The 9342-nt window shown below is 61.6% G+C and overlaps 2 protein-coding genes across 2 annotated transcripts; both read left to right on the top strand.

Moving 5' to 3' along the window:
* Positions 1 to 324: 324 nt before the first annotated feature.
* On the top strand, positions 325 to 4850 carry LOC140399907 (pecanex-like protein 3). Its single transcript, XM_072489387.1, has 2 exons — positions 325 to 551; positions 4649 to 4850. The coding sequence occupies exons 1-2, from the start codon at positions 399 to 401 to the stop codon at positions 4835 to 4837; spliced, it is 342 nt and encodes a 113-aa protein (XP_072345488.1). The 5' UTR covers positions 325 to 398; the 3' UTR covers positions 4838 to 4850.
* A 2332-nt stretch (positions 4851 to 7182) lies between these two features.
* Positions 7183 to 8535, top strand: LOC140399908 (pecanex-like protein 3). Its single transcript, XM_072489388.1, has 3 exons — positions 7183 to 7274; positions 7512 to 7551; positions 8351 to 8535. The coding sequence occupies exons 1-3, from the start codon at positions 7191 to 7193 to the stop codon at positions 8518 to 8520; spliced, it is 294 nt and encodes a 97-aa protein (XP_072345489.1). The 5' UTR covers positions 7183 to 7190; the 3' UTR covers positions 8521 to 8535.
* The last annotated feature ends 807 nt before the right edge of the window (positions 8536 to 9342 follow it).

Here is a 9342-nt window from a genome sequence, read left to right as displayed (position 1 = left end):
AGGAGTGCTGGAGATTGACGCGGTTGTCGACCAACCGGCGTGCATGATCCCGAGACGCAGGACGTCCGGTGGCCGGGGTGGGGGTGGAGCCAATCAGGAAGGGGCGTGGCGCAGATTGACGTGGCCGCTGACCAATCGGCGTGTACGTTGCCGAGAAGCGGGACGTCCGGATGCCGACGCGGCGGAGGGGTGGCTGACGGACGCGGCGGGCGGCGAATGGGAGAACCGGCCGAACTGAAGGCAGCCAATGGGAGGAGGAAGTGGGCGGGACATCCGGTGTGTGGGGAAAAGGGGGGGGGGGATGGGAAGATGGGGGCCTGCTGGAGTCGGTGAGGCCGCGGTAGCGGCGGCGGAGCGGTGAGCGGGCCGCCCCGGGGGCTGGGAGGGGCGGGCCAGCCATGGGCTCCCAGGTGCTGCAGATCCTCCGCCAGGGGGTGTGGGCCTCGCTGACCGGCGGCTGGTACTTCGACCCGCACCAGAGCAAGTTCTCCAACTGCTTCCACCTGTACGTCTGGCTCTGGCTGCTCTGCCTGCCCTTCCTGCTCTTCATGGTGAGGGGGCACAGGCAGGGGGGTACGGGGGGGGGCACAGGGAGGGGGGTACGGGGGGGGCACAGGGAGGGGGGTACGGGGGGGGCACAGGGAGGGGGGTACGGGGGGGGCACAGGGAGGGGGGTACGGGGGGGGGCACAGGGAGGGGGGTACGGGGGGGCCACAGGGAGGGGGATACGGGGGACAGGGAGGTGGGATACGGGGGGCACAGGGAGGGGGGTACGGGGGGGGCACAGGGAGGGGGGTACGGGGGGGGCACAGGGAGGGGGGTACGGGGGGGGCACAGGGAGGGGGGTACGGGGGGGGCACAGGGAGGGGGGTACGGGGGGGGGCACAGGGAGGGGGGTACGGGGGGGCCACAGGGAGGGGGATACGGGGGACAGGGAGGTGGGATACGGGGGGCACAGGGAGGGGGGTACGGGGGGGCACAGGGAGGTGGGATACGGGGGGCACAGAGAGGGGGGTACAGGGGGTACGGGGGGCACAGGGAGGGGGGCACGGGGGGCACAGGGAGGGGGGTACGGGGGGCACAGGCAGGGGGGTACGGGGGACACAGGGAGGGGGGTACGGGGGGCACAGGGAGGGGGGGGCACAGGGAGGGGGGTACGGGGGGCACAGGGAGGGGGGTACGGGGGGGGCACAGGGAGGGGGTACGGGGGGCACAGGGAGGGGGGTACGGGGGGGGGGCACAGGGAGGGGGGGTACGGGGGGGGCACAGGGAGGGGGGTACGGGGGGGGCACAGGGAGGGGGGTACGGGGGGGGGCACAGGGAGGGGGATACGGGGGGGCCACAGGGAGGGGGATACGGGGGACAGGGAGGTGGGATACGGGGGGGCACAGAGAGGGGGGTACAGGGGGCACAGGGAGGGGGGCACAGGGAGGGGGGTACGGGGGGCACAGGGAGGGGGGTACGGGGGGCACAGGCAGGGGGGTACGGGGGACACAGGGAGGGGGGTACGGGGGGCACAGGGAGGGGGGGGCACAGGGAGGGGGGTACGGGGGCACAGGGAGGGGGGTACGGGGGGGCCACAGGGAGGGGGGTACAGGGAGGGGGGTACGGGGGCACAGGGAGGGGGGTACGGGGGGGCCACAGGGAGGGGGGTACGGGGGGGGCCACAGGGAGGGGGGTACGGGGGACAGGGAGGTGGGATACGGGGGGCACAGAGAGGGGGGTACAGGGGGCACAGGGAGGGGGGTACGGGGGGCACAGGGAGGGGGGTACGGGGGGCACAGGGAGGGGGGTACGGGGGGCACAGGCAGGGGGGTACGGGGGACACAGGGAGGGGGGTACGGGAGGGAGGGGGGTACGGGGGCACAGGGAGGGGGGTACGGGGGGCACAGGGAGGGAGGTACGGGGGACACAGGGAGGGGGGGTACGGGGACACAGGGAGGGGGGTACGGGGGGCACAGGGAGGGGGGTACGGGGGGCACAGGGAGGGGGGTACGGGGGGCACAGGGAGGGGGGTACGGGGGGTACGGGGGACACGGAGGGGGGTACGGGGGGGGCACAGGGAGGGGGGTACGGGGGCACAGGGAGGGGGGTACGGGGGTCACGGAGGGGGGTACGGGGGCACAGGGAGGTGGGGTACGGGGGGGCACAGGGAGGGGGGGCACGGAGGGGGGGGGGTTGGGGGGGGCACAGGGAGGAGGAGGAGGGGGGTTGGGTGGGGCACGGAGGGGGAGGTGGGGTACAGGGAGGAGGGGGGCACAGGGAGGGGGGTATGGGGGGCACGGAGGGGGGTACGAGGGGCACGGAGGGGGGCACAGGGAAGGGGGTACGGGGGGCACAGGGAGGGGGGTTGGGGGGGCACAGGGAGGAGGAGGGGGGTTGTGTGGGGCACAGGGAGGGGGTGCAGGGAGGTGGGGTACAGGGAGGAGGGGGGTACGGGGGGCACAGGGAGGGGGTATGGGGGGGCACGGAGGGGTGTACAGGGGCACGGAGGGGGGTACGGGGGGCACGGAGGGGGGTACAGGGGGGCACAGGGAGGGGGGTACGGGGGGCACAGGGAGGGGGGTACGGGGGGGGCACAGGGAGGGGGGTACAGGGAGGAGGAGGGGGCTGGGGGGTACAGGGAGGAGGAGGGGGGTTGGGGGGCACAGGGAGGGGGGTTTGGGTGGTACAGGGAGGAGGAGGGGGGTTGGGGTGGTACAGGGAGGAGGGGGGTTGGGTGGGCACAGGGAGCGGGGTTGGGGTGGTACAGAGAGGAGGAGGGGGGGGCGCACGGGGAGGAGGGGGCTGGGGGTACAGGGAGAAGTTGGGGGGGCTGGGGGTACAGGGAGGAGGGGGGGTTGGGGGATACAGGGTGGGGGGGAGGGGACGGGGACTGGGGTACAGGGAGGAGGAGGGGGGTTACAGGGTGGGTAAGGGGAGGGGGGGGGGCTGAGCCCCCATCATCAGCAGGACCGCACTCCCATCATCAACAGGACCCCCCCCATCCAGAGGGTCAGTACTGAGGGAGCGCCGCACTGTCAGAGGGTCAGTACTGAGGGAGTGCCGCACTGTCAGAGGGTCAGTACTGAGGGAGTGCTGCACTGTCAGAGTGTCAGTACTGAGGGAGTGCCGCACTGTCAGAGGGTCAGTACTGAGGGAGTGCAGCACTGTCAGAGGGTCAGTACTGAGGGAGTGCTGCACTGTCAGAGGGGTCAGTACTGAGGGAGTGCTGCACTGTCAGAGGGTCAGCACTGAGGGAGTGCCGCACTGTCAGAGGGTCAGTACTGAGGGAGCGCCGCACTGTCAGAGGGTCAGTACTGAGGGAGCGCTGCACTGTCAGAGGGTCAGTACTGAGGGAGTGCCGCACTGTCAGAGGGTCAGTACTGAGGGAGCGCCGCACTGCCAGAGGGTCAGTACTGAGGGAGCGCCGCACTGCCAGAGGGTCAGTACTGAGGGAGTGCCGCCCTGTCAGAGGGTCAGTACTGAGGGAGTGCCGCCCTGTCAGAGGGTCAGTACTGAGGGAGTGCCGCACTGTCAGAGGGTCAGTACTGAGGGAGTGCCGCACTGTCAGAGGGTCAGTACTGAGGGAGTGCCGCACTGTTAGAGGGTCAGTACTGAGGGAGTGCTGCACTGTCAGAGGGTCAGTACTGAGGGAGTGTCGCACTGTCAGAGGGTCAGTACTGAGGGAGTGCCGCACTGTCAGAGGGTCAGTACTGAGGGAGTGCCGCCCTGTCAGAGGGTCAGTACTGAGGGAGTGCCGCCCTGTCAGAGGGTCAGTACTGAGGGAGTGCCGCACTGTCAGAGGGTCAGTACTGAGGGAGTGCCGCACTGTCAGAGGGTCAGTACTGAGGGAGTGCCGCACTGTCAGAGGGTCAGTACTGAGGGAGTGCCGCACTGTCAGAGGGTCAGTACTGAGGGAGCGCTGCACTGTCAGAGGGTCAGTACTGAGGGAGTGCCGCACTGTCAGAGGGTCAGTACTGAGGGAGCGCCGCACTGCCAGAGGGTCAGTACTGAGGGAGCGCCGCACTGCCAGAGGGTCAGTACTGAGGGAGTGCAGCCCTGTCAGAGGGTCAGTACTGAGGGAGTGCCGCCCTGTCAGAGGGTCAGTACTGAGGGGAGTGCCGCACTGTCAGAGGGTCAGTACTGAGGGAGTGCCGCACTGTCAGAGGGTCAGTACTGAGGGAGTGCCGCACTGTTAGAGGGTCAGTACTGAGGGAGTGCTGCACTGTCAGAGGGTCAGTACTGAGGGAGTGTCGCACTGTCAGAGGGTCAGTACTGAGGGAGTGCCGCACTGTCAGAGGGTCAGTACTGAGGGAGTGCCGCCCTGTCAGAGGGTCAGTACTGAGGGAGTGCCGCCCTGTCAGAGGGTCAGTACTGAGGGAGTGCCGCACTGTCAGAGGGTCAGTACTGAGGGAGTGCCGCACTGTCAGAGGGTCAGTACTGAGGGAGTGCCGCCCTGTCAGAGGGTCAGTACTGAGGGAGTGCCGCACTGTCAGAGGGTCAGTACTGAGGGAGGGAGTGGTCTGTGCTCTCCGAGGGACGGTGCCCAGCTGTCTGCCATCCAGCCATTCGGGCTCGCGTTGGACTCCGGGGCGGGCGGCTGATCCCCCTGGCCAAGTCGTGACTCTCCCGTCTTGTGTTTCTTTTAAACCCCACCCTGCTCCAGGCTGTGCCGCCCAGCACCTCTATTGCCGGCATCTACTGTGCCATTGTTGTCCTCTTCTTTACCATGGTCAAGTCTGTCAACTACCGCCTGCACGCCATGTTTGACCAAGGGGAGATCGTGGAGAAGAAGAATTCCCAGCTCACCGTTAGCGGGTGCCAAGCTGGAGGAGTGCGAGCCGGGGGTAGCTGAGGACAACAGCACCATCAGGTGAGGGCGTTGCCGGGGGAAACCGCAAATGCAGCCAATGAGATTCCGCCGCAGAAATGCCGCTCGCGACACCTGGACCAGCAAAGCCTTTTTCCCCCCAGTTTTTCTAAAATGCGGTTCTGTCGCTCTAACCTTTGACCTGAATTTTCATTTAACTATCCTCCGCTCTCTGCAGAGTCAAAATCACCCCCCCTCCCCAGCAATGTGCCACGTCGGTCCGGAGGTTTATTTAATTGTTTCCTGGGAAGCGCATGTCGCTGGCAAAGCCGTGTTCTGTTCGCTGTCGTTCATAGAGACTTTATAAGTAGACTCTGTAGACTGTTTGACGTGGGTTGCCGAGACTATTTACACAGGCTAGGTTTGCAGTGATTCGTGGCGACTCCCTTTTGAAGAGATCCTGCCAATGTATTGCTGCAGTTCACGGGGGCAATTTATAAGTAGATTCTGTGGACTGTTGTGTGGTTATGCACTTTGGAAGGAGGAATCTGGGCGTAGACTATTTTCTAAATGGGGAAATGCTCAGGAAAGCAGAGGCACAAAAGGACTTATGAGTCCTTGTTCACGATTCTCTTCAGGTTAACGGGCAGGTTCAGTCAGCAGTTAGGAAGGCAAATGCAATGTTAGCATTCACGTCGAGAGGGCTAGCATACAAGACCAGGGATGTACTTCTGAGGCTGTATAAGGCCCCATTTGGAGTATTGTGAGCAGTTTCGGGCCCCGTATCTGAGGAAGGATGTGCTGGGGCCTTGGAAAGGGTCCAGAGGAGGTTCGCAAGAATGATCCCTGGAATGAAGAGCTTGTCGTGTGAGGAACGGTTGAGGACTCTGGGTCTGTACTCGTTGGAGTTTAGAAGGATGAGATGGGGATCTTATTGAAACTTACAGGATATTGCGAGGCCTGGATAGAGTGGACGTGGAGAGGATGTTTCCACTTGTAGGAAAAACTAGAACCAGAGGACAGCATCTCAGACTGAAGGGACGATCCTTTAAAACAGAGATGGGGAGTAATTTCTTCAGCCAGAGGGTGGTGAATCTGTGGAACTCTTTAACGCAGAAGGCTGTGGAGGCCAAATCACTGAGTGTCTTTAAGACGGAGATAGAGAGGTTCTTGATTAATAAGGGGGACCAGGGGTAATGGGGAGAAGGCAGGAGAATGGGGATGAGAAAATATCAGTCATGATTGATTACTCGATGGGCCGAGTGGCCTAATTCTGCTCCTATGTCTTATGGTTGTAAGCCCTGCCCACATCCACCTCACTGGCTGACAAGGTGGTGCCAATCCATTCACTGCCCCGGGGCAGCACGGTAGCATTGTGGATAGCACAATTGCTTCACAGCTCCAGGGTCCCAGGTTCGATTCCGGCTTGGGTCACTGTCTGCGCGGAGTCTGCACATCCTCCCCGTGTGTGCGTGGGTTTCCTCCGGGTGCTCCAGTTTGAAGTATAAAAGTAGCAAAGTGTTGTTGCAATTGTAAAGGGTGTTGGCGAGACCACATCTGGAGTAATGCGTCCAGTGTTGGTCTCCTTATTCGGGGGAAGGATGTGGTGGCAACGGAGACAGTTCAAAGGAGGGTCACCAGATTGATTCCGGGGATGAAAGGGTTGACGTACGAGGAGAGATTGAACAGTTTGGGGCTCGTACTCGCTGGAGTTTAGAAGGATGAGAGGGGGGGGGGAACTGATGGGAGGTGTGTCATGGAGATTGATAATGTAAATGTAGACCAAGTATTCCCCCTTGTGGGGAAATCTGGAATGACAGGTCACAGATACCGGTTGAGAGGCAGATTTAGAACTGAGGTGAGGAGGAACTACTTCTCGTAGAGGGTGGCGAATTTGTGGAATTGGCTGCGGTGGGATTGGTTTCAAGAAGGAGAGAGATATATTTTTGATTTTTAAAAAAACGGGTTAAAGGGCGACAGGTGGGGAGGTGGATTTGAGAGCGGGAAGAGATCAGCCCTGATCTGATTGACTGGCGGAGCGGGCTCGAGGGGCTGAATGGCCGACTTCTGCTCCGAATTCCCGTGTTCCCCAGAACACTAACCCGGGAGGCCTCGGGATTATTGGTCTGGTGACGATACCACATCTAATCCCATCGAAGCTCCCGTCGTGATTTTGGATAATTCTGTTAAATCTTCCTTGACCTTCTCCCCTTTGAAGTGAACAGCCAACAGTCCCTCGGGGGTCGGGGGGGGGGGGGTGGGGGGGGGGGGCTCGCGGTGGGCCCCGGAACAGGGGGTGCATTTAAAAACCATCGTTGATGGTTACTCTTTCCCCCCCCCCCCCCCCCCCCGCACCTCTCTTCTCGTCATCCCACAGGGACCCAGGGGAGGAGTGGAGATGACCGTCTTTCGCAAGAATAACACGACTCCACCGGTGCGATGCAGCTCCCAGCATTCCGTGTTCGGCTTCAACCAAGTGTCGGTGAGTATTAAACGCGGCCCGTGCGCCGGGTTGTGGGGGGGGGGGGGTTTGCGCCAGAGGAAACCGCACTCGGACGCCGTGTGTGGAGCGTAACCGGCTCGTCACCGCGCAGGCAGCAACGCTGAGGAGCGCGGTAGTCGCTGAATGGTGTCGGCGGCGTCCGTGGCCGCGGGCTCGTACGGTCCACCTGACGTCCCGGCCACGCCGCCATTGATTTCTTTTTTTTTCCCTTTGCAGGAACTGTTGCCCGAGCTGGAAGATAGCGGAGCCCCGAAAGGTAGGTTGTCTCTCTCCGCTCGCCGCTGGCTCCCATGGAGGGGCTGGAGTCTCGCAGCCCTGCAGGTTGCGTTGGCGCCGGCGCTCCCTTCGGGCTGGCGCAAGTGACAGCATTGGGAGGTCAAACGGGCTTTTCGGGCGGATGTGACGGGAGTGTCATCCAGCCTCTGCCAGCCTCTGCCAGCCTCTGCCAGCCCTGCCAGCCCCTGCCAGCCTCTGCAATCGGGAGCAGAATCTTCTTGATTTTCTTTAGAACATAGAACATACAGTGGCAGAAGGAGGCCATTCGGCCCATCGAGTCTGCAACCGACCCCCGCTTAATCCCTCACTTCCACCCTATTCCCCCGAACCCAATAACCCCTCCTAACCTTTTTTGTTCACTGAGGGCAATTGATCACGGCCAGTCCACCTAACCTGCACATCTCTGGACTGTGGGAGGAAACCGGAGCACCCGGAGGAAACCCACGCAGACACGGGGGGGGAGAACGTGCAGACTCCGCACGGACAGTGACCCAGCGGGGAATCGAACCCGGGACCCTGACGCTGTGAAGCCACCGTGCTAACCACTTGTGCTGCCCTACGGGGGGGGGGGCTCTCCGCACCCCACTCTCTATCCGAGTGGTGCTGAGGTGAACGAGCTCTGTATAGACTGGGGCGTTGCCCCGTGTACGCTTGCCCTGCCTTCACTGTGAGCTGGGCATCGCGAGGGCCTGTCACTTTGTCGCGGTGTTTGCTGTAAACTATCTGGACGGAGCGTCCCGCCCATATCTGGACCCCAAATGTTTCTTCTGCTTCGACAGGGATCACAGAACTGGTACGTGAACAAGGCAGTAAAAACGTAATCGTCACGTCAGCTGACCGAGAGTTACTAAAACTAAATATGCTGGATACAACAGGTGAGCCTTTCCCCCACTTCTCAACCTTTGTTTTGTGTTGGGTCAGTTCGCTTGGCCTGAGAAATGGCAATTAACATTCGCGCCATACAAGTGCCAGGTAGTGGGCCATCTACAAGAGAGGATCTAATCATCTGCCCCCGACAGTCAATGGTGTTACCATCGCTGAATCCCCCTACTTAACTGATTGGAGGGCGGTGACCAGTGGTGTTCCGCAGGGATCAGTGCTGGGACCGTTGCGGTTTGTCGTATATATAAATGATTTGGAGGAAAATGTAACTGGTCTGATTAGTAAGTTTGCAGACGACACAAAGGCAGGTGGAATTGCGGATAGCGATGAGGACTGTCAGAGGACACAGCAGGATTTAGATCGTTTGGAGACTTGGGCGGAGAGATGGCAGATGGAGTTTAATCCGGACAAATGTGAGGTAATGCATTTTGGAAGGTCTAATGCAGGTAGGGAATATGCAGTGAATGGTAGAACCCTCAAGAGTATTGAAAGTCAAAGAGATCTAGGAGTACAGGTCCACAGGTCACTGAAAGGGGCAACACAGGTGGAGAAGGTAGTCAAGAAGGCATACGGCATGCTTGCCTTCATTGGCCGGGGCATTGAGTATAAGAATTGGCAAGTCATGTTGCAGCTGTATAGAACCTTAGGTAGGCCACACTTGGAGTATCGTGTTCAATTCTGGTCGCCACACTACCAGAAGGATGTGGAGGCTTTAGAGAGGGTGCAGAAGAGATTTACCAGGAGTTGCCTGGTCTGGAGGGCATTAGCTATGAGGAGCGTTTGAATAAACTCGGTTTGTTCTCACTGGAACGAAGGAGGTTGAGGGGAGACCTGATAGAGGTATACAAAATTATGAGGGGCATAGACAGAGTTGATAGTCCAGGGGCTT

Source organism: Scyliorhinus torazame, chromosome 24, assembly GCF_047496885.1.
Source record: "Scyliorhinus torazame isolate Kashiwa2021f chromosome 24, sScyTor2.1, whole genome shotgun sequence".
NCBI classification, from domain to species: Eukaryota; Metazoa; Chordata; class Chondrichthyes; order Carcharhiniformes; family Scyliorhinidae; genus Scyliorhinus; species Scyliorhinus torazame.
This window is presented reverse-complemented; position numbering and strand designations above follow the sequence as displayed.